Here is a 24444-nt window from a genome sequence, read left to right as displayed (position 1 = left end):
TGTCTTCCATGAGATAAAAGGCTCAATTAAAAGTGTGTATTCCTGGATTTAGCTCAGTATTTGGAAGTTCCTGTCTTTTTTTTTTTTTTTTTTTTTTTTTTGAGACAGGGTCTTGCTCTGTCACCCAGGCTGGAGTGCAGTGGCACAATCTTAACTCATTGCAATCTCTGCCTCCCTGGTTCAAGAGATCCTCCTACCTCAGCCTCCTGAGTATCTGGGACTATAGGTGTGTGCCACCACGCCCTGCTAATTTTTGTATTTTTGGTAGAGATGGGGATTCACCATGTTGACCAGGCTGGTCTCAGACTCCTGACCTAAGGAGTCTGCCTGCCTTTGCCTCCCAAAGTGCTGGGCTTACAGGTGTGAGCCACTGCGCCCAGCCTGGCAGTACCTTCACGAAGACATTTGCAAAAGTGGAATTGTAGACTCTCATTGCAAATCAGCATTCATAGATGAAGATTTGCAATCAATTTTGATGAAAGGGAAAACTATTTTAAACCCCAGTTAAGTGAAATGTTATTCCCCCATAAAAGAATTTCATGCTTCTCATCAGTAGACCTGCATTACAAAAAATTGTACTCAATTATTATAATCTGAATTGTGTCAACATTTTGTGGAGATTTGTTTTCTCTTGTAATAGGAGTACCTACTTAATATCTTTGATTTTGCCTCTTAGCCCACAAAACTGAAAATATTTACCTCTGGCCTTTTACAGAAAATGTTTGTCAACCCCTAGCTTAAAGCATTGATTTTTCTCTTTTTCTTCTTTTATTTTTTAATTTTTTTTTTTTTTTTTTGAGACGGAGTCTCGCTCTTTCGCCCAGGCCGGAGTGCAGTGGCGCTATCTTGGCTCACTGCAAGCTCCGCCTCCCGGGTTCACGCCGTTCTCCTGCCTCAGCCTCCCGAGTAGCTGGGACTATAGGTGCCTGCCATGGCGCCCGGCTAATTTTTTGTATTTTTTTTTAGTAGAGACGGGGTTTCACCGTGTTAGCCAGGATGGTCTCGATCTCCTGACCTCGTGATCCGCCCACCTTGGCCTCCCAAAGTGCTAGGATTACAGGCGTATATGCTTTGAAAGCGATGAAAATCTCACCTTATTCTCTGTTTTAGCTGCATCCCAGAGATGTTGATGTATTGCAGTTTCATACTGTTTAGCATGGAATATGTTCTGGTTTCCATTTAATGCCTTCTTTTTATTTATTAATTTAAAGAGATAGAGTCTTGTTCTGTTGCCCAGTCTGGAGTGTAGTGGTGAGATCAAAGTTCACTGCAGCCTCAAACTCCTGAGCTCAAGCAATCCTCCCACCTCAGCCTCCTGAGAAGTTGAGATTATATAGGTACAAATTGTCATGCCCGTTTGATGTTTTCTTTCACTTACATTACTTAGAAGTATATTGCATAATTTCTGAACATTCAGATATTTTAAAAATCTTTGTTACTGAACTCTAATTAAATCCTAAAGTGGTCAGAGTGCATGTATACATGATGTCAGTCTTGAGATTTGTTGAGGTTTGCTTTATAGCCCAACGTATAGTCCATTTTGGCAATGTATTTGAAGTGGCATTTTTCAGATCTTTTGTCATCTTCTGAAGCTTTGGATATCCAAATAAGGCTGGTCCCTGTAACATTCTGTACCTACTCTGTACAGATTCCCAGTTTCTACTCACTTAAAGTAGGTGTGCTTGTATTTTTAGTGTATCTTTCTCTCTCAATCCAGGAGGTTTTTTCCTTCCCCTTGTGGTTATATGCAGCTCATAGGTAAGAAAAACCTTTGTAATGTACTTAAATCTCAGCAGTCCTCAGCTCATTATCAAGTGCCGTAGTCCCTAACCACTAAATTAAGTGTTGACCTTATACATATGGACTTCATTTAAGAGCGAGTTCGTTCTTGTTGTTGACTCCTGTCATGTTGTACCATTATTCTCTTGAAACTGGTCTGACTTGCCTTTGACAAAAGGAAAGGAGTGTGCTTTGCAGGGCTATGTGCTTTCCTAATACCAGAAGTTATCTAAAGATACTTAACTGTGCTGTGAACTAAAGCTATTGTGTTTGATCTGCCCAGGCATCCAGCTGACCCCTGTATACAAAATTCTACCCGTTCAGTTCGTTAATGTTTAAGTTCCCGCTGTTCTTTGGTGGGAAAGGAGGTGATGTATAAAAATCAACTGCTTTGTATAAGGCTTGGTGTGTTAGGTGCTAAACCACTTAACTTTTTCTTGATTTGGGGATCTATTCTCCTTGGGTTTTTTTTTGTTTGTTTTTTGGGTTTTTTTTTCCTTCTTTTAGAGACAGAGTCTTGCTCTGTCACCCAGGCTGGAGTGCAGTGGTGCGATCATAGCTCATTGCAGCCTCCAACTCCTGGGCTGAAGTCATCCTCCTGCCTCCATCTCCCAAGTAGCTGGCACTGCAGGCACGCATCACCATGCCTGGCTGATTTTTTTTACTTTTTGTAGAGATGGTGTGTTGCTGTGTTGCCCAGGGTGGTCTTGAACTCCTGAGCTCAACCGATCCTTCCAAAGTGTCAGGATTACAGGCGCGAGCCACCATGCCCAGCTGAGATCTGTTTTTTACTGTTTCACAATAATTGCTGGAAATATTTGTAATAATGTGACTTTCACTGCTAAGACAGAAAAGGAAGATAAGGAAATTGAGGAAAATGAAGCTTCTGCTTCTACAACAGGAAAGCATAAACGTTTGAGTTACTTTTAGAGTAAACGGGGGATAAGTGTGTCTAGATTCTTGACCCACCCTCTTCTGCCACAGTCAGACTTAGAATGCACTTTTGCATGCACTTTTGTTAATCTAATGAACGAACATTTATATGCTTTCTAGTTAGTAAATACGTGTAACTTTATATTTCAGCTCATGAGATCCTTTGCCGCATGCTGCAGGGAAGTGTAGAGCTCTTCAGCTGTGCAGCCAGGATGAGAACTCACGTTCTGTTCTCCCTGCTGCTGCTGCGACAGGGGAGGCACGTGTACATCCAGGCTCTTTCTGCGTGGCAGGGCTGTTTAATTGGGGCTGATGGAAATTTTTGTCATAGAAAATGGGCAATCAGATTTGCAGTTAGTAGTGAAATAATTGACTCTCAATCCATATTGGGAAACAGAAGATAAAACATTTGGTAATAAAAATGTAAATTTTAGAACATAGAACACAAAGAGTGGTCCATAAGCTGGGCGCGGCGGCTCACACCTATAATCCCAACACTTTGGGAGGCTGAGGTGGGTGGATCACGAGGTCAAGAGATCAAGACCATCCTGGCCAACATGGTGAAACCCCGTGTCTACTAAAAATACAAAAATTAGCTGGGCATGGTGGTGCACGCCTGTAACCCCCCTACTCGGAGGCTGAGACATGAGAATTGCTTGAACCGGGGAGGCTGAGATTGCAGTGATCCAAGATCATGCCACTGCATTCCGGCCTGGGCAACAGAGCGAGACTCCATCTCAAAAATAAAATAAAATAAAAACAGGGCCGGGCGCGGTGGCTCATGCCTGTAATCCCAGCACTTTGGGAGGCCGAGGCAGGTGGATCATGAGGTCAGGAGTTCGAAACCAGCCTGACCAACATGGTGAAACCCCACCTCTACTAAAAATACAAAAATTAGCCAGGCATGGTGGCACATCCCTGTAATCCCAGCTACTCAGGAGGCTGAGGCAGGAGAATCGCTTGAACCCGGGAGGTGGAGGTTGCAATGAGCCGAGATTGCGCCACTGCACTCCAGCCTGGGTGACAGAGCGAGACTCTATCTCAAAAAAACCCAAAAAAACAAAGAGCGGACCCTAATGTAACCTATGGACTTCAGTTAATAATGAATCTGTATTGGCTCATCAATTGTAACAAAGGTACCACACTAATGGAAGATGTTAATAATAGGAAAAACAGATGAGGAGGACGGGAGAGGTACAGAGGTATATGGGAGCATTCTGTACTATCTGATCAGTTTTTCTGTAAAACCTAAAGATGCTAAAAAAAAAAAAAAGAAAACTGTTTAAAATTTTTAAATATCTAGCTTAATGTTCCCCAATGGGTTCAAATCATACAAAGTTAGTGTTTAACCTCCTGACCCTTGCTTGGAATTTCTTAGTTAAGATGAGTCCAGTTTGCAGTTTGAGCTGTTTCATCAGTTCCGTTTGCCTCTCGCTTCTGTATTAACTGTGCTCCTGCCTTTCTCCCTATCTGCTGGAACAGTTGGAATGCCAAGATGCCTTGGAAACAGCAGCCCGAGCCGAGGGCCTCTCTCTTGATGCCTCCATGCATTCTCAGCTCAGAATCCTGGATGAGGAGCATCCCAAGGGAAAGTACCATCATGGCTTGAGTGCTCTGAAGCCCATCCGGACTACTTCCAAGTAAGATGCCGTGCTGAGTGATGACAGTGAAGCATCAAAGGCCTTTTTTTTTTTTTTTTTTTTTTTTTTTTTGAGATGGAGTCTTGCTCTGTCGCCAGTGGCATGATCTCGGCTCACTGCAACCTCCGCCTCCTGGGTTCAAGCGATTCTCCTGCCTCCTCAGCCTCCTGAGTAGCTGGGACTACAGGCGTGCACCACCACCAAGCCCAGCTAATTTTTTTGTATTTTTAGTAGAGACGGGGTTACACCATATTGGCCAGGATAGTCTCAATCTCCTGACCTCATGATCTGCCTGCCTCGGCCTCCCAAAGTGCTGGGATTACAGGTGTGAGCCACCGCGCCCGGCCCATCAAAGCCGTTTTAGAACATTCAGGCTAAGATTAGATCAGCTGGGAAGACTGGTCTTTAGCTAAGAGCTGTGTTCACTAAACAGTGTCCATTAAACACGGGCTGCCCTCTCTGTGCGTGTTGATAGCTTTGTGATTTCGGTTTTCTCTCCTTAGACACCAGCACCCAGTGGACAATGCTGGGCTTTTTTCCTGTATGACTTTTTCGTGGCTTTCTTCTCTGGCCCGTGTGGCCCACAAGAAGGGGGAGCTCTCAATGGAAGACGTGTGGTCTCTGTCCAAGCACGAGTCTTCTGACGTGAACTGCAGAAGGTAGGCGCCTCTGGTCCACCCTCATCTCCCCCATGCCGGGTGGGCAGGGCCTGAGCTAGGAGTGTAAAGTCCACAGCTCTGTGTCTTTAAAGAGCCGAGCTGTCCAGTGGAGGGCGGGCGGCCTGGGGATGACTTTCTCTTTGCTCTTTTGCTTTATCTCCTATTTCACCTTTGATCCTGTTTTAACCACGGGCTTTCTCTCTCTCTCTCAGCCCCGCTTCTCTTCCTGAGTCTGCAGGGAGATTATGTTGCTGCCTTGTGACAGAATACATTTTTGTGGTAGCTGATTGTCATGATTAAAATCTAGTTTACAACTTTACATTTTACCACAGGAACCTTCAGAAAGTGTTGGGGGCCCCTGAAAAAGAAAGTTCTTATTCACAAATTGCATTCAGGGATCATTTTCCTGGGTGGAAAGAAAGGCTTTTGCTCTCATCATTTTCTGTATCCTGGGAGGCTCCTTATACAGGGTAAATGTGTAGTTCCCTAGGAAGGGTATTTTTTCCCAGAAGGTGAAGACTATGTACGTAATTTTAAAGGAGAGACTTGTGTGAGTGGTGGCAAAACCTGGAGACAAAAAGTGGTGGCAGGCGGGGAGCTAGGTGTGCCTTTCCCCCGAGGAGATGTGTAACGAGGACGTGTGCCCTTGTTAAGACTAGAGAGACTGTGGCAAGAAGAGCTGAATGAAGTTGGGCCAGACGCTGCTTCCCTGCGAAGGGTTGTGTGGATCTTCTGCCGCACCAGGCTCATCCTGTCCATCGTGTGCCTGATGATCACGCAGCTGGCTGGCTTCAGTGGACCAGTAAGTTCTAACCATCCTTTCCGACAGTCTCCAGGGGCCCGGCCACGGCCAGCTCTAACACTCTTATTCTGTTGCAGAGGTTGTGCTCAGCTTTGGGCTAGGTAGCAGTCTCAGAGATGCCTTCAGGTCTGTTGAAAGGGGTCGATGGATTTTGGCAACAGCTGGAAGGATGAAAGGGCAGTGTTGCCAGAGAAGAAATGGAACTGGCTTGATTTCTGGGTGGGGGTGAAATGGAACTGACTCCAGTTCTGCACAGGACTGTGCTTCTCGGTTGTGTGTTAACATGAACTGACAGTCGGTGCAGGCAGATGTGTCTTGCAGTGCTATGAGTGGGTGAGAGCACGTTGTGTGGCCCGGGCTGGTGAGCCAGCGCCGGGGACATACCAAGTGCCTGGAGGCAGTTATCACATGTTTGGCAGGTCTGTGGCAAATAAGCCCTGAGAAAACTAGAGGACTGTCGAGGATTTTAGAGTCTGACCTGGAGTCCGTTTAAGTTTGGCTTATAGTGTGACTGTGTGGCAAGTGTTGGGGTGGCAGCCGTGGTTTTCCCCAGTCTGTACTGATGCAGAGTAGACAAGAGAGCCTTTGACGTTCACTCTGTTTCCTGGGCACCTGTTTCTTACACCTGCTGTGCTGCCTTACACTTGAGACCTTGATTAAATCTATTCTCTACACATTTGCCTTGAGGCATCGGAGCAGTACTGCTTGTACTGTGCGTTTTCCATATGTGGGTAAGCTGGAGGTTCATGGTTTTGGTAAGTATGTGCCTAAGATGCATGGCAATTAGGTAAAACTAATTTGCAGTTTTGTTTTTGTTTTTATTTTTTTAACGTTTGATGCCTCTTGTTAAAGTTTTGATCTCTTTTCTGAAGCAGAGAACACTACTTTTCTGGTATTGGGTTTCTATATTATTAATAATTGACCAACTAACATACTTTATATAAAAGTTTTAAGTAAGAAGGACCATGTAACTGAAATGTTGTGTTATGTAATTTACCAAAATGGCAAACATTTTCATAGAGCCAGCTTCCCCCAAGAAGAGCTTCTGTCATTGTTTCACTACAGGGCTGGTGGCTGCTCTGATCTCATAGAATTCATTCCTCTGGGTAGCACCATATGCAGGCTTTGCGAATAAAGTGATCATGGGCTTTCTTGATTCCATTTGGACAATGCAAGAACTTCATTGGCTCCCCTCTAAAAAAAATTCCATGGATTGCTGGGATTTTTATTTTTTATTTTTTGAAAAAGATGGTACCTATCCGTATTCAGCTTGGTGGCTTCACAGTCCCTCCCCTGAACATCCGTATATTCCTTATTCTCTCATTTATGGTGCAGAACACTGGGGTACTAACCTCTAGGAAACTGTTCTAGCTGCCAGGGAAAGCTAAGAGCCCTCCTTTAACAGGAAAGCAGCAGCATGCTTTTTCTTCTCTCTGCCCTTTCAGGGAAGAGCACCTTAAGGCCAGTGTTATTTCATGGGATTCTGTCCTAGAGCTGAGAAAGTAATGGACTCATCCATAATCTCTTTTATAGATTTGAAAGTGTAAACAATACACACTTCCTTTTTTGGAACTCCGATTCTAATATGTTTCTTTTTCATTGGAAATTGAAAAACCAGGCTGGTTTTGAGATTAGTACTAGCAGTGAGTAAACCTCCTGTCTGTGGACTTAAATCCTTTTGAGGAACATTTCGTTTTAGATTTTTACAAGTTTTCTAATCTGGCACGACTTTCAAACTAGCTTAATCTGTTCTTACAGAAACCTGTGTAAGGACAGACTGCCCACATACGGGCTCCCCAAATAAAACGGCATTTTTATTTCTTGTCCCCGCTTGTGTTTCACCGAACCTTGGTAGCCATACACAGAACAAATGAAACACAGTCAAGTTGTGTTCTGTTTGTTTTTACCTGCCAGCCAGCTGATGCTGACATTTATACACCAAGATGATCCAAGGTTTTGGTGACGCCAGTGGGGACTGCCGCTGTATGTGCAGGGTGCCCGGGGGTCATAGTAATGTTAATGGAGTACCAGAATCTCTAACAGTGTGGTCCTGTGTAGCCACATTGCTACACTTATAGAGATGCTTTGGGGCCTTTTTGGATTAAGACAGTTCTAAAAGACCAGGCCTCACCTATGATCTGTGTATAAAGAATTAGCATCGCACCGTAGAGCTGCAAGAGAAGGCCGCCTCCTGCAGTGCTCTCTCTTGGTGAATGCTAACTCTGCTCGAGGGCCTTTTGGGGAAAGGACAGTGTAAAACCCTTAGAGAGGTAAGTTTCCCACCCTTCCAACCTCTCTCCACCTGCAACTTGCGTGGTGCTGTCAGGATCTGGATTTGGGGGGAGTCTCTCTGTAGTGGAACCAGTGACAGAAGCTGTTCTTTAGAATTTTCAGGATGGCTGTATTCTGCGGTCAGAATGAGAGAGTCAAGCTGGGCAGAATCTCTCGCCAAGAGTTCAGGTAAGGTAATGTTTATTCACTGGGAATGCTTTCCACAGCCAGACAGCTATGCTAACAGTCTCAAGTTTTCTTCCAGTTTGTTTAGATTTAAATGATACATTTGTAACTTTTTAAAAACTAAATTTTGGTTGGATTTTTCATGAAAACCTCTTTTTTCTTTATCCCCTAAAAATGGTTTGAAATGTCATTGTTATTTAAAAACCCGATGTGTTGGAACTTCTTTAATCTGCTGTTTCCTCTTTTTCCCCCCCTTTGAAAGTTTCGCATAGTGTAAACATTCACTATGTCTTTTACCTTCCCTGCTCCTCCCATCTGGGAGGCGCTGATGCTATTACCCAGTGCTGAAAAATGGCACTCTAAAGGTATGGGAAGGAAGGAGCCCAAGGCAACCACCTGCTGTCCTTTCAGCCTTCCTTTGGAGACTGCTCCATCAGTGCCGAGGTGTGTGGGAACAGGCTTCACTGCACCGCCATCTTACTGAGTTGCTTCACGTGAGGAAAAGGGGGCTTTGGCCCTGTGACTCAGTTCCACATTTTGGATTGCATACTGGAAAAGAAGCCAATCTTCTTGCTAGTAAACCAGCAACCCGGCTGTATACAGTGGTGACCCAAGCAATGGATATAAACCTAAAAATCTGAGGGAGGGGAGAGGTGGAATACAGTAGTTCTTGGAATCTGAAGTCTCCTATTTGATCAGGTTATTTCCTGGGACTTGGCAAAAATCTGATTGGTGGGGATCTCCTAGGACCTAGTGGACATCTGGTATTAATTTAATCTCAGGAAAAACAAGAAATTAACCCAGAGAGAGTCTGGGTTCTGGAATTCAGCGTAGCTACCTCCAGACCGTGGTGTCTGGCCTCCATTTTTGTCTGTCATTCAGCTCTGACTTACAGCTGCAGTCACCTTTGCTATAAGGCACCTGGGTAGAAGGGTGGATGGGCTTCACATCAATTTTTTTCTTCCTTTAGGGTGGGGGATTGGTTTGGCTTTCTTTTGGTGTGGTTTTTTGTTTTATTTTTGTCAAGATTGATTTTTAGATGCAAGGACTTGAAAAGACCCAGAAGGATGCCACCACTTTTTCCTTGAGGCCTAGGATTTTTTATTCTGTCCCGAGCAGAGGTAATTCCTCACAACTTAGTGCACCAGTAGCACCAGCCATTTTGAGCAGAGTACCTCTTTGGGGAGCTTTTCGTTTTGTTTTGTTTTTAATTCTCTTTCCTTAGCAGCAAGGTCTTTTTTCCTAGAGAATCTACTCCGTTGCAGAATCATTGCAACCTCAGGAGCCCTCACTGATTGAGTGCTGTCAGCCTGATATACTACTTTGGACTCTGGAAACAGATATGGGTTCTGTTCTCTATTTCTACTGTGTGTCGTTAAACAACCGTCGGAGACCAGATGACCTGTTAGATGGCTAGTCCTGTATAACTCGACTCTGTATGTTTCAATGTATGTTACTGCAATGCTTCACCTGCTGTACAGTGTTTGTGAGATGCTCTTTGAAGATGGTACTTTTATATTTTTTCATTTTCAATAAAAGTACATTCCTTCCCACTTCCTGGTATTTAATACTGTTGCTGAATGTGCCTTGTGTGAGTGTGTGCTCCGGCGTTGCAGGACCTCAGCTGGAGGTGGCACTCGGTGGTTCTTGGGGGCTGGCCGCCTTCCCTCTGCAGGTGGTGTTAGACATATGCTACCTGAGGTAACATGTTTTCATTTTTGGGAGGGAGTCGGGAGTGGGGCGGGCCCATGGGAGGGTCTCTGGATTTTTGATAGCCTGCTTTGTTTGCTCTCTTCTGTACTATTAAACTGCTGATGTTTATTTTCAGGAATGTTTTGCAAATGCACTTCTCACTCTTCCCCAGTACAACTGTAGGTACACTGTTCCTTTTTATCAAATAAGCACGTTTGAAACGATCCAAAAAAAAGGTCTTAATTTCATGTAAAGAAATGTATCCATGTGTGGAGATACTGGAATAAGGTCAAAGCTATACTTTTGAATGACCATGTGTTTAGAGTTAATTTCAGCTCATTGATAGGTTTATGTTACATTAGAAAGAGTAATGGTTTTGATGATGTCCTGTAAGGAAGAAAGTTTGCAATTAGACCTAGCTCCTGCAGAATGCCCTGAGTAAGTTACTGCAGGCAGCTTGTAATAATTGGGTCCTCCAAAGTTTTGCTTTGCTTGCGCACTGGTCCCTGAGTGGAGCTGCCTACTCTTTCTAACTTAACATAAAACTATGGCATTGTGTGTGAGTGCCGTGGAGATGTTGACAGTGGTGTGTGTCTCTCCCTGTAGGCCTTCATGGTGAAACACCTCTTGGAGTATACCCAGGCAACAGAGTCTAACCTGCAGTACAGCTTGTTGTTAGTCCTGGGCCTCCTCCTGACGGAAATCGTGCGGTCTTGGTCGCTTGCACTGACTTGGGCATTGAATTACCGAACCGGTGTCCGCTTGCGGGGGGCCATCCTAACCATGGCATTTAAGAAGATTCTTAAGTTAAAGAACATTAAAGAGAAATCCCTGGGTGAGGTGAGTGAGGGGTGTTTGCTTCACAGCAGAGAGCAACTTCCTAGCTTGAGGTTCATTCCTCTAGGGCCCTGCCTTATCCTTTATCTTCCTCCTGAGACAAATGAACCGTGTCCTTGCAGGGTCCCCTCACTACTCTTTGTATCTTATAGCTCATCAACATTTGCTCCAACGACGGGCAGAGAATGTTTGAGGCAGCAGCCGTTGGCAGCCTGCTGGCTGGAGGACCCGTTGTTGCCATCTTAGGCATGATTTATAATGTAATTATTCTGGGACCAACAGGCTTCCTGGGATCAGCTGTTTTTATCCTCTTTTACCCAGCAATGGTGAGTAAGCCTCCCAGCTGAATCCTGGCAGCTTCTCCTTAGGAGATGAGTTACTTCCATTGGGTTATAGTAGGCATTGCTGAGGTCTCACAGCTCTGATTGGAAATTTCCTCAAAGCAGGTTCAATCTAGAGCTAGATAGTGCTTGCTCTATAGGGACAGAATTTTGACTTGAGAGGAGGTAAGGTGTCACTTGCATGAAAGAGAGTCTGAATGAGAAGGTCAGCTGGTGAACCCTGTCCCACTTGACATAGGAGTGTTTGAGTCACTGCGTTGGAGTTGGTGCTAAGTGATGGGGCCCTCCTGCCTCCCCTTTGGAAGCACTCAGTCTCTGTGGTCACTATTGAGAATAAATACTTTCTTGTCTTCATTGCCTTATAAAGAGATAAGAATTCAGTAATATTTTATTACAATTCAATAGGTCACTTTTATTAAAGACAGTACAATTACATAACATTTGGCCCATCCTAGCAAGCAGGATTATATGCTCATTTTATTGAGAATGACCTTAAGCAGATTAGGTAGTTCTCAAGTTTGAATGAGCTTTAATTTGGCGTGGCATCGCTTTTCCTTTCAGATGTTTGCATCACGGCTCACAGCATATTTCAGGAGAAAATGCGTGGCCGCCACGGATGAACGTGTCCAGAAGATGAATGAAGTTCTTACTTACATTAAATTTATCAAAATGTATGCCTGGGTCAAAGCATTTTCTCAGAGTGTTCAAAGTGAGTTTAAAGATTTTGTATGTGCATGTGGTAGAAGGACCTTGGATTCTTTGGGTCTTATAATTCATACACTTCGCTTTCTGAGCACATTACGTACTAGGACTAGTGTCTAGTATCGTAGGACATAATATCATAGAATCTTTGTGTTCAAAAGGGATCTTAGAGGTTTGAACCCATAACCTCATCTCACTGATGAGGAAATTGAGACCTGGGAAAATGTTGATTTTTCCCAGTTAAAACACAGCTAGTTAGGAATAATCCAGTTTCGAAGCCCCCTGTGTATATTCTCATCCTGCCCATGATTTTCCGGCCTGGTCATGAGGCTTTCACAGAAGACAATATCAAATTACTACTGAGAGCACCACCTTTGCCCACTCTACTCTGTGGTTTCACGGGAAATAGTTTGTGGCCCTTGAGGTAAACTGGGAGTCAGGATGGCTGGATGCTGGTCCTAGCTCTGTCAAACGTGTAAGTGCCCACAAAGCTAGGAGAAATGGCACAGATGGGGCATTCAGAAAGATCTCAACACAAATTGAACCAGTGTGCCTTGAAACAGGTGAAATTTAAGTAGGAGATAATTAAAAACAAACACATAGATACTTAATTTAAATAAAAGAGATGGGGCTGTTGGTGGACCATAACCTCATCGGGAGCTGAGTCCAGTGCTGTGAAACAGTCAATGCATTATAGTTGGAGTAGAAATACAGTGTTCAGGCCAGGCGCCAGTGGCTCACGCCTGTAATCCCAGCAGTTTGGGAGGCTGAATTACGTGGATCACCTGAGTTCAGGAGTTCAAGACCAGCCTGGCCAATATAGTGAAACCCCGTCTGTACTAAAAATACAAAAATTAGCTGGGTGTGGTGGTGCATGCCTGTAATCCCAGCTACTCGTGAGGCAGAGACAGGAGAATCGCTTGAACCCAGGAGGCGGAGGTTGCAGTGAGCTGAGATCACGCCATTACACTCCAGCCTGGGTGTCGCAGCGAGACTGTCTCAAAAAAAAAAAAAAAAAAAAAAATCAGTGTTCAGAGCAAGGCAGCTGTTGTTTTCCTTTCATTGAGTAACCTTCAGGAACATGATGTCCAATTCTGGGATCTACATTTGATTTATGAGGGCTGTTAAGCTAAGAAGCATCCAGAGGAGATGAGCACTCAAGAGGTGCCCAGCAGTGGACGGGGCTGCCTTGTTAAGCAGTGAGTTTGTTTCTACTAGAGTGGAACAAATGGATTCTGAATGGACATCTGCCAGCAGGTTGATGGCAGGATGGCTGCCACTGGTCCCTTCTGGCTCTCTGATTCTATAGTTTTATGATCTTTTTTCTGAAATTTCCCTCATCCATCAGCCCCTGACTGGTTATCTTTACCTGTATGTATTAATTTGAAAAGAGTGTTCTTACTCATTATAGACATGGCCAAGGTGTATAATACATGTTAAAGTAAGGAGTTCAGTGTTTTTATGTGACTTACAAGCTAGCTGTGAAGATAGTTCCCAATGCCTTAGGCAGTGGTAATACCTTTAAGGTCAGTGTATAGCCTCTTAGAAGAATTAAGTATTTGCCAGGTGCAGTGGTACATGCCTGTAATCCCAGCACTTCGGGAGGCCTAGGCGAGTAGATCACCTAAGGTCAGGAGTTCAAGAGCAGCCTGGCCAAAATGGCAAAACCCCGTCTCTACTAAAAATACAAAAATTAGCTAGGCGTGGTGGCACAGCCTGTAATCCTAGCTACTCAAGAGGCCGAGGCAGGAGGATCACTTGAACCCAGGAGGCAGAGGTTGCAGTGAGCTGAGATCACACCACTGCACTCCAGCCTCGGCAACAGAGTGAGACTCCCATCTTAAAAAAAAAAAAGTATTGGCCGGGCGAGGTGGCTCATGCCTTTAGTCTCCACGCTTTGGAAGGAGAGACAGGATCACTAGAGCCCAGGAGTTCAAGACCAGCCTGGGCAACGTACTGAGACCTCCTCTCTACAAAAAATAAAACTTAACTGGGCATGGTAGTGCACATCTGTGGTCCCAGCTACTTGGGAGGCTAAGATGGGAGGATCACTTGAGCCATGGAGGTCGAGGCTGCAGTGAGCCGTGATTGTGCCACTGCACTCCAGCCTGAGCAGCAGAGCGAGACCTCGTCTGAAAAAAAAGTATCTTATTGTTCTGCTTCCTGCTCCATGGTCTTCAGTACACTATGGTTGCTTTGCTAATATGGGGGTTGATTTTGCAAATATTTAAGAAAAATCATTCTGCCTATAGAAATTGTATTTCACCTATCTTCTTCCGGTTGTCATTACTGCATTTTTATATGGAAGCTTCTATCCCACTGCCAACATACAGCAGGCACTCTGGGAAATGTTAGTTCCCTCCCCACTGCCCCTTTTTTTTTTTTTTTTTTTTTTTTTTGAGACAAGGTCTGGCTTTGTCACCCAGTCTGGAATACAGCGGTGCAATCTCGGTGCACTGCAACTTCCACCTCCCAGGTTCAGGCAATTCTCCGGCCTCAGCCTCCCAAGTAGCTGGGATCATAGGCGTGTACTACCACACCCGGCTAATTTTTGTATTTTTAGCAGGGACGGGGTTTTGCCGTGTTGGCCAGGCTGGTCTCGAACACCTGACCTCAGGTGATTCCCCCTGCTTTGGGCCTCCCAAAGTACTGGGATTATAGGCATGAGCCACCGCGCCTGGCCTCTTAGTCCCTCCCTTTTTAATTCTCCAGTGCCATTGTGTTGTCTTTCCTATTAATTCCTTAGGCAAAAAGTCAACAACAACCAGGTAAGCAAACACAACTGCCAATTATAGATACAATTAATGTGTTCATTCCTTCTCAACCTAAGAAATTTACAAGAAGAATCAGAAAAAGGTATCGTAGAAGATGATGATTGAGTTCATATATAGTGACTGCTTTCTGTTAGATTCATTCCTGTCACTTGATCCATTTCAAACCTCAGCCTTTTATACCAGCTTTAGTGGTAGAGTTGATAGTCATAGGTGTTGAAGGGTGGCTGGAGACCTACAGAGTCTTGTTTGGAGGTGGAGGAACAACATCCCTAGGCTTCTTTTAACTTGCTTTGAAATTGGCTTGCTTTTTATTCATAGAAATCCGCGAGGAGGAGCGTCGGATATTGGAAAAAGCCGGGTACTTCCAGAGCATCACTGTGGGTGTGGCTCCCATTGTGGTGGTGATTGCCAGCGTGGTGACCTTCTCTGTTCATATGACCCTGGGCTTCGATCTGACAGCAGCACAGGTCAGGGAACCCTCAGGGATGGGGAACATTTTAGAAATACCACATTTGCTGGAGGCTGAGGCAGGAAAATCACTTGAACCCAGGTGGCGGAGGTTACAGTGAGCCAAGATCATGCCATTGCACTCCAGCCTGGGGGACAGAGCAAGACTCCATCTCAAAACAAAACAAACAAACAAACAAACAAAAATACCACATATGGAGATGATGCTCTGCTCCTCTCCTTACTGGACCTGGAGTTTCCCCCAAGAATTAGTAGGTATTTTTTCATTCATGGGATTAAGCTGAGAAGCAGAAGAGTGGGGAGCCAGCCCTTATGCACAAATAGTGTATGAGTTGTTTTTAGTCAACATAAGTTTGAGTTTAATTCTGAAATTACAGATTATCCTGTGGTTCATATTTACTGACAATTTTAATTGAAGGTCTCAAAAACTCTACTTAAAAAAAAATGTGGCCAGGCATGGTGGCTCACGCCTGTAATCCCAGCACTTTGGGAGGCCGAGGCGGGCGGATCACTTGAGGTCAGGAGTTTGAGACCAGCCTGGCCAACATGGTGAAACCCCGTCTCTACTAAAAATGCAAAAATTAGCTGGGCATAGTGGTGCATGCCTGTAATCCCAGCTACTCGGGAGGCTGAGGCAGGAGAATTGCTTGAACCTGGGAGGTGGAAGTTGCAGTGAGCCGAGATCGTGTCACTGCACTCCAGCCTGGGCGACAGAGCGAGACTCCGTCTCAAAAAAAAAAAAAAAAAGTAATTGACTTGTAATAACAGCTGACAGTGAAGTTGCAGCCTTCCTAGCGCCTGAGAGGAAATTCATGGTGTCAGGTTACTTCAGTTGCATAGCATCATTAGGCACAGTTTCTTCTCTTCTCCTATTTTCAGGCTTTCACAGTGGTGACAGTCTTCAATTCCATGACTTTTGCTTTGAAAGTAACACCGTTTTCAGTAAAGTCCCTCTCAGAAGCCTCAGTGGCTGTTGACAGATTTAAGGTAAGTGGCTCCTTCCCCTGCCCCCGTGTCAGGAGCCCTCCCCACACAACTAACTGCTGGCTCTGTTCAAGGGGCCACCCAGGCTGGCCTCACTGGGCTTAAGCTTGGCTTTGGCCTTTTGGCAAGTTGGTAAGAAAAAGGGGGCAGTGGAGGAGACTGAATTGAGGGATGAGACTTGTCACCTTTTTTAATTAATGTGAATTTTTACCTTTTGTGGACGGCCATGATCTGGGCTCCCAGGATTGCAGAGTTCCCCTTTAGAGCTAGCCCCTTCCACCTGGGCCTGACATGGATGTGTCGCAACTCACTGGGCCTTGAAGTGGCTTAAACCTAGAAGACCAGCACTGTGGGGCATCTTCCCCTTGATCTTTGCTACTGTCACTTTGATTGATTGACATGCTGAATCCTTTTTGATACTTTCTTTTTCCTGCCCTGTGGTGCTACTCACGATGCAGGGAAAGCAGTTACATGGAAATAGTCATAAAACTAGGTCATGTTGAGAAGGGCAGTTAAGTAAGTCTCAGCTTCTTTTCTTGCAGGTGGTTAGTTGATCATACCTTGGCTGTGTTCTTTGTTCCTTCAGGATACTACACATACATGATACAAAAGGGAGTATATTTGGGAGGGTGGAGAGAAATAGATATTTGATAGTGGTTAATACTTAACAAAAAAAAGGGATGCCATGTGGGCTGGAATTCCTTGATGTTGCCACTGCATAGATTAGCTCCTATGTCCCTGCTTGTCTTTATTGGCCAGTGAGAGGAATAAGAAAGCAATTTTGGTGATGTGAAGGCTTGAAGCTCACATGTTTGAGGGATGAATATAATCATCTTGGAGGTTCAGGAGAAAACAAATTGGATTTTCTTCTTAAGAAACATGGAAACTCAGTTCCTGAGATTTGTTTGTATTCTACTTGTTTACAGTTGACCGGGTGACTTTTATTTGGTCAAGAAAGCTAGTCCTGGCTGGGTGTGGTGGCTCACGCCTGTAATCCCAGCTCTTTGGGAGGCTGAGGCAGGTGGCTCACTTGAGCCCAGGAGTTCAAGACCAGCCTGGGCAACACAGCAAGACCCCGTCTCTACAAAAAAATAAAAAAATAGCCAGGTGCAGTGGTGTGCGCCCACAGTCCTAGCTACCCGGGGGGGCTGAGGTGGGAAGATTGCTTGAGCCCAGGAGGTCGAGCCTGCAGTGAGTTATGATCATGGCACTGCACTCCAGCCTGGGCAACAGAATGAGACTCTTATCTGTGTTTTTGTTTTTTTTTTTGTTGTTGTTTGTTTGTTTCTTACAAAAAGAGAAGAAAGAAAAAGGAAGGGAGGGAGGGAAGAGAGAGAAAGAAGGAAGGAGAGAAGAGAGAAAGGAAGAAAGCTAGTCTTTGAATGTGCCCCTCCCCCACCCCAACATGGCCACTTCTTAGAAAACCAAGAGCTGAGTCATATGAAAAAAAATGGCCTAATGGGACTCAGAGCTTTATTTTGCTGAATCCGCAATAACCAGTCGTGGATGAAAGCAAATGTTTGACCATAAGTTCTCCCTGCTGTTCATTTCTATATTCTTGTTAGTGAATGGATTTGGTAGCACTTTGGATAAAGTAAGGGCATGTAGTGTAGGTTGGTCCTCCCCTTGTTTTTCGAGGGCTCTCATCTCCTGCTTATTAGTGAGGACTTGGATTAGCAGGTGGCTTTCACATCATAGGTCCCTCCTCTCTCCAGGAAGCCTCAGAATTAATAGTAGAAGCAGCACCACCCACAGCTCTATTTGATGCCCCATGAGACTTTAGACCCCTTCTATCTTACTTCTCTTGGTGGTCTCAGTCTCTTTTTTTCCTTGTTATTCTTTTTTTAATTAGATGCTTGGCACAAGATAACAAGTATTTATGGCCAGCCTTGGTGGCTCACGCCTGTAATCCCAACACTTTGGGAGGCTCAGGTGGTTGGATCACTTGAGGTCAGGAGTTCAAGACCAGCCTGGCCAACATGGTGAAACCCTGTCTCTACTAAAAATCCAAAAAATTAGCCAGGTGTGGTGGTGTGTGCCTGTAGTCCCAGCTACTCGGGAGGCTGAGGCAGGAGAATCGCTTGAACCTGGGAGGTAGGGGTTGCCATGAGTCGAGATCGTGCCACTGCACTCCAGCCTGGGCAACGCAGCGAGACTCTGTCTCAGAAAAAAAAAGATAACGAGTGTTTATTACTTAATTCCTCCCGAACTCTAAGCCGGTTCTTTCTTCTTATCTTCAGATGTCTATTAATTAGAATTACATTGACTTTATGAGGGTTGGGGGGCTGTTTTTTAGGTGTAAGGCAACTGTTTATTATGTTTCTGAGTACGTTAAAGGAAGTTTGCCTCAATCTTGGGGGACCATCTAAGGCAGCCTTTTGAAAACAACAGAACTGTTCCTGGGATTGTATCTCCCCAAAAGCATCTGCCCTCCCATCATTTTTAGAAGATGGAATATAGAATAACAAGGATGAGACTTGCTTCTTTGATTCATTTTACAGACCTTGAAACTCACTGACGATGTTGCAGAGCCCTGCTTTTCACCCTGTGTCTTGTTTTACATCATTTTCTTTCTTTCTTTTTTAAATTGGAGTTGGAGATCTGACAGATTTGCAAGTATAGTCTTTTCTCTATTTCACCTACCCTGCAAGTGCATCTGGCAGGAGAACTTGTTGCTTCCTGTTGGGTAGTATGCATAAAGAATAGGAAAAGAGATATAAAATTTATTTATGTAACCTGTAATTTATTGATTTGATAACCTGTAGAAAGGCAGTGTGAAGCTGCACTGATTGTCACCAGTGGAATAGGGTGGCTTGCTCTAGCAAATACAGACACAGGACACCCAGTGAAATACTGCATGGAATATACTTATACTGAAAAATTATTATTGTTTTTCTGGAATTAAATTTAACGGGGGCCCGGCATGGTGGCTCACGCCTGTAATCCTAAGCACTTTGGGAGGCTGAGCAGGTGGATCTCTTGAGGCCAGGAGTTCGAGACCAGCCTGGCCAACATTATGAAACCCCGTCTCTACTAAAAATACAAAAATTAGCTGGGTGTGGTGGTGGGCACCTGTAATCCCAGCTACTCGGGAGGGCTGAGACAGGAGAATGGCATGAACCTGGGAGGCAGAGGTTGCAGTGAGCCGAGATTGCGCCACTGCATTCCAGCCTGGGTGACAGAGTGAGATCCTGTCTCAAAAAATAAATAAATACATTAATTAATTAATTTAACTGGGCATCTTATATTTATCTGGCAACAGTGTGAGTAGTCCCCTCTTCTGTTCTCAACAGATTCATTCTGATTTGATTCTTCTAGTGAATGAATAGTGTTTTCATGGTCAGTGTCCTGTGATAAAGTTGAGGCTTATGGTTTATAGGTTTATATGGTTATAGGTTTATGTTATATCTAAGATTCTGTTGTTCTGACAGGTGCAAATTCAAGTAGATACAAGTTCAAGTATGGGGAGGCCCTTCTCTGCCTCTTAGCACGTCAGGGCAGAGTGATCTGAAGCCGAAACTCTCCTGGTAGAAGGGAGGGTAAGGCTGCAGGGAGTAGGAAGGAAACATGGGGCTGGAGCTGTGAAAACCAGTAGGTACTGGCATGTTTCTTAATAGTTCATTGAGGCCTAAAAGACCTTCATCCTTTGAATAACTCTTTAGGGGAGAGAAATGATGGAAATTCTGTCGGCATGTGGTTTTACTCTATGAAGGTGATCAAAATGTTTGGCATGTTACTCTTAGCTCAATCTCTCAGGAAGGCTTTGAACAAATGAAACGAGCAGCCATTTCAGCAAGCGGGGGCCACACCTAAGGTTACTCGAGAGTGAAGATTATCTCAGAAGTTTAGAATCATGACACTTCGGGGAAGATAGGATCAGGGATGAATGGGAGACGGGGGCTTAAGGGAGAGCTTAGAAGTTTAGAATCTAAGAGAGAAAGGGTTTGTTCTTGGGGAGAGGGATTATGTATGATATTTAATAGCACCTGCAAACTTTAAGATAGCTGGGGGGTTCTCAGTAACTAAGGAGGGTCCTGACCCTAAAAGCTATCTTTTCTCTAAAGATTCTGTAATGTTTAAAATTTTTTTAAATTAAGATAAATATATTTTAAATCATACTGTGAATCCAACTGGTATAGCATTCTGTAGAGAAGATCACTGGCTTAAGAGGATTGTTAGAAGGTGGCTCACACCTGTAATCCCAGCACTTTGGGAGGCTGAGGCGGGTGGATCACGAGGTCAGGAGATCTAGACATCCTGGCTAACATAGTGAAACCCTGTCTCTACTAAAAATACAAAAAATTAGCCAGGCGTGGTGGCGGGCACCTGTAGTCCCAGCTACTCGGGAAGCTGAGGCAGGAAAATGGCGTGAACTCAGGAGGTGGAGCTTGCAATGAGCCGAGATTGCACCACTGCACTCCAGCCTGGGCGACACAGCGAGACTCCATCTCACCAAAAAAAAAAAAAAAAAAAAAAAAAGTGGATTCAAAGTCTTACGGGAAAATCTGGGCTGTGATTTATTATGATCAGTGTTTTACATCTTAATTTCAGAAACATTTCCCTCTTCAAGAGTTCATTCTTCAGCTGGGTGCGGTGGCTCACGCCTGTAATCCCAGCACTTTGGGAGGCTGAGGCAGGCAGATCACTTGAGCCCAGGAGCTCAAGACCAGCCTGGCCAACATGGTGAAACCCCATCTCTACAAAAAAATACAAAAATTAGCCGGGCATGGTGGCACATGCCTGTAATTTCAGCTACTTGGGAGGCTGAGGCATCAGAATCTCTTGAACCTGGGAGGTGGAGGTTGCAGTGAGTCGAGATCGTGCCACTGCACTCCTATCTGGGCAACAGATCGAGACTCCATCTCAAAAAAAAGATTATTTTTCTTTTAACATAACTCAGGGGTCTCTGGGAATGAGTGGGAGGAAAGTGTCTTGTTCTCTTCCCACGGGTTGTTTCTCAGGGAGATACCCTTCACTTCCATGCAAGCCTGTTCCTTTGGTTGTTTGAACTCTCAAGTTCCAAGGCAAGCCTTTGAAGACATGAGAGTTTCTTGGCAAGAAGATGTTCTCTGCGGTAGATGAAACTTTAGATACTCTTTTCTGACAGTAGCAATGTAAGCCTGTGACAGTCTCTACTCCTAGATACGTGCGGCGCTGTGAGTGTGGGAAGTGGGCAGGCTTTGGCATTCTGCAGGAGGGGTCTGGAAGGAAAACACGTAGTGAGCATCTGTACTGGAGGTCAGCATGCCCTTTGCTTTTCCTACCTGCTTTTTACTACTCCTTAGAACAAGGGGCTACATGCCAGTCAGTTAAATGTCATTAGGTCCGCTTTAGGCTGGCTGAGGGGGAAAGGCAGTTTAGCATGTAATTTGTCATGTGGAATATTGGGTCATTGATAAGGCCCCTGGACCTCTTGAGGTTGCCCCACACTCCCGTGACCCCTTGATGGGCCTGAGATTGGGCTGCACTAATGAGCTACCTTTTGCCCTTCAGCTTCCTTCCACTGTATAGCCTGATGTGTTTTGCTACGTGAGTGTACGCCCTAGGCTTGTCTCCCTGGTCTTGATCCAGTGTCTCATCTTTGCACCTCTCTCACAACTCCTATCAGAGTTTGTTTCTAATGGAAGAGGTTCACATGATAAAGAACAAACCAGCCAGTCCTCACATCAAGATAGAGATGAAAAATGCCACCTTGGCATGGGACTCCTCCCACTCCAGTATCCAGAACTCGCCCAAGCTGACCCCCAAAATGAAAAAAGACAAGAGGGCTTCCAGGGGCAAGAAAGAGAAGGTGAGGCAGCTGCAGCGCACTGAGCATCAGGCGGTGCTGGCAGAGCAGAAAGGCCACCTCCTCCTGGACAGTGACGAGCGGCCCAGTCCCGAAGAGGAAGAAGGCAAGCACATCCACCTGGGCCACCTGCGCTTACAGAGGACACTGCACAGCATCGACCTGGAGATCCAAGAGGTAAGTGGTCCGCCCCCTGCCTCCCTGCCCGCACCCCGCCACCCCATGCTGATCTGCCACCAATAGGCGGCTGCTGTTCCTTTTCACAAAGTGCTTTGTGGCTAGGAGTGATTTTGAACTAAAGAGCAAATTAGACCAGCTCTAACTCTAAAAAAAACCAACTAAGCATTTAGCAACAGAAATGAATAACAACTAATCTTATGAGGTGATCGTTTTATAAGCAAGGAAATGAAACATTCAAGAGGATTTTCCAGGATTTTTCCCCAAAGAGGATTCTATTTTAGTTGTATGTGAGCTGTGACAATTATTTCTGATGGTTACAAGTCTGTGAGCGCCCTTGTGCACTAGGCTGTGCATCATACCTGGCACATGATAGGTATTCTCAGTGCTACTGTGACAACAATTGTGTTGTAATGATTTATTCTTAATATAAGTTAAGGATCGTTACGGTAGATGATGTCACAGACCAGGTAGCATAAGATTAGTCTCAGAGGGCCTCCTATAGGGAATGGTGGAACAGAGATGCCAGGTTCAAGGCTTTTAAAATACAGACTATGTATTTCGGAACCAGCACCATATTCACAGGTCCGTGTCATTAGAGGGCCCCAGATGTGTATATATTCATTCATTCAACAGCCATTTTATGAGTATCAAACTCCATGCCAGATGCTGTGATAGGGCTGGGCACAGAGCCACAAAAACCCAAACAGACAAAAATCCCATCCTTCTTGGAGTTTACATTCTAGCAGGCACAGACAGGTCATGAGCAAATACAATATATTGCATATCAGATGGTGATAAGGGCTATGACAGAAGGGGACAGAGGCTGGGCATGGTGGCTCATGCCTGTAATCCCAGCACTTTGGGAGGCCAAGGTGGGCAGATCACTTGAGCCCAGGAGTTCAAGACCAGCCTGGCCAATATGTTGAACCCCTGTCTCTACAACAACTAGAAAAATTAGCCAGCTGTACGCCTATAGTTCCAGCTACTTGGGAGGCTGAGGCAGGAGAATTGCTTGAGCCCAGGAGGTGTAGGTTACAGTGAGCTGAGATCGCGCTACTGCACTCCAGCCTGGGTGGCCGAGTGTGAGACTCAGAGTGAGTCTCAAAAAAAAAAAAAAAAAAAAAGGTGGGTGAGGAGAGAGTGTGCTGGGGCAGGGAGCAGGTGTGGTTACAACTTGAATAGGCTGCCTGAGGGAATGCCTTATTTAAAAAGTAGTATTTGGGCAAAGATCAAAGGAGATGAGGGAGAGAGCTACCTGGGTATGGGATGGGTGGGGAAGAACATTCTGGGCCAAAGGAACAGAAACACAGAGGCCGCAAGTGGTGAGTGTGCCTGTTATTGGAGTGGAATGAGCATGGGAGAGAGTAGTGGATGCCAAGGGCAGAGGTGGTGCCTGCCAGAGCCTCTGGTGAGACTTCAGCTTTACTCCAAGTGGGAAGAGGAGCCTTTGGAGGATTCACAGCAGAATGACATGATCGGACTTACATATGAAGAGGATCATTCTGGTTGCTGCAGGGGAGACAAGGAAGCAAGGAGAACAGTCAAGGCTCTGTTACCACAGTAACCGGGAGAAAGATGAGGATGTCTTAGATCAAGGTTGCTGGTGGGAGGTAGTAAGAAATGTTTGTCCATGTAACTGGAAGTAGGGAGGAGGAGGTTTGAATGCAGTGTATATGAAAATCAGCAACTGACCAGAGGCATGGTAAGCCAATCCAGAACTAGACTGAGAAGAGGACAAAAAGCTTCCAGCCCTTGAAAGCTATAAGCAAGAAGGGGACACAGTCTTTAGTGACACCACTTGAAACTATGAGTGTCATTGAAGGGCATGCAAGTCAGGTTTTTACTTCAGTTAACTTTTTTTTTTTTTTTGAGACAGAGTCTGGCTCTGTTGCCCAGGCTAGAGTGCAGTAGCACGATCTCAGCTCACTGCAACCTCTGCCTCCCGGGTTCAAGTGATTCTCCTGCCTCAGCCTCCCGAGTAGCTGGGATTATAGGCACGTGCCACTGTGCCTGGCTAATTTTTGTATTTTTAGTAGAGACGGGGTTTCACCATGTTGGCCAGGCTGGTCTCGAACTCCTCACCTCAGGTGGTCTGCCTGCCTGGCCTTTCAAAGTGTGGGGATTATAGGCGTGAGCCGCTGCATCTGGCCTTACTTCAGTTAACGCCTAACAGGCTTTTTATTTAGTAACTATTAGCTTGATTATTGAGGCAGCTCTAATACATTGCTATCAGCTCTATTAGAAAATGATTCCACACGTGCAGCTAAAATGTATTCTTTTGCTTTGTATGTTGACCCTCATTTTGCCCTTCAGAGCCCACAGACAATGGGAGACCTTTAGCCATTTGAAGAGAGATGCCTTAATTCTCCCTGGGTCTTTGCTTTAGGGAAGAGAAGGGGAGGTAATGT

At 45.0% G+C, this 24444-nt stretch overlaps 1 protein-coding gene across 8 annotated transcripts in view; it reads left to right on the top strand.

Moving 5' to 3' along the window:
- Window positions 1-24444, top strand: part of ABCC5 (ATP binding cassette subfamily C member 5) — a 98004-nt gene that overhangs the window by 24323 nt on the left and 49237 nt on the right. For 3 of the 8 annotated variants that reach the window (XM_016942384.3, XM_016942386.3, XM_016942385.4), the window contains exons 3-11: window positions 4195-4352; window positions 4856-5011; window positions 5666-5813; window positions 10569-10802; window positions 10952-11125; window positions 11702-11849; window positions 14935-15083; window positions 15964-16071; window positions 21677-22033. In XM_016942384.3, the coding sequence (XP_016797873.2) occupies window positions 4195-4352; window positions 4856-5011; window positions 5666-5813; window positions 10569-10802; window positions 10952-11125; window positions 11702-11849; window positions 14935-15083; window positions 15964-16071; window positions 21677-22033 (1632 nt within the window). Of the gene's footprint in view, window positions 1-4194; window positions 4353-4855; window positions 5012-5665; window positions 5814-8198; window positions 9824-10127; window positions 10146-10568; window positions 10803-10951; window positions 11126-11701; window positions 11850-14934; window positions 15084-15963; window positions 16072-21676; window positions 22034-24444 lie in introns of those variants that run through there. The other 5 variants (XM_016942390.3, XM_063807374.1, XM_063807373.1 and 2 more) reach the window with 3 other exon arrangements.

The sequence above is a fragment of the Pan troglodytes genome, chromosome 2, assembly GCF_028858775.2.
Source record: "Pan troglodytes isolate AG18354 chromosome 2, NHGRI_mPanTro3-v2.0_pri, whole genome shotgun sequence".
NCBI classification, from domain to species: Eukaryota; Metazoa; Chordata; class Mammalia; order Primates; family Hominidae; genus Pan; species Pan troglodytes.
The sequence above is the reverse complement of the archived record's forward strand: the minus strand, read 5'-3'. Positions and strand labels throughout refer to the sequence as shown.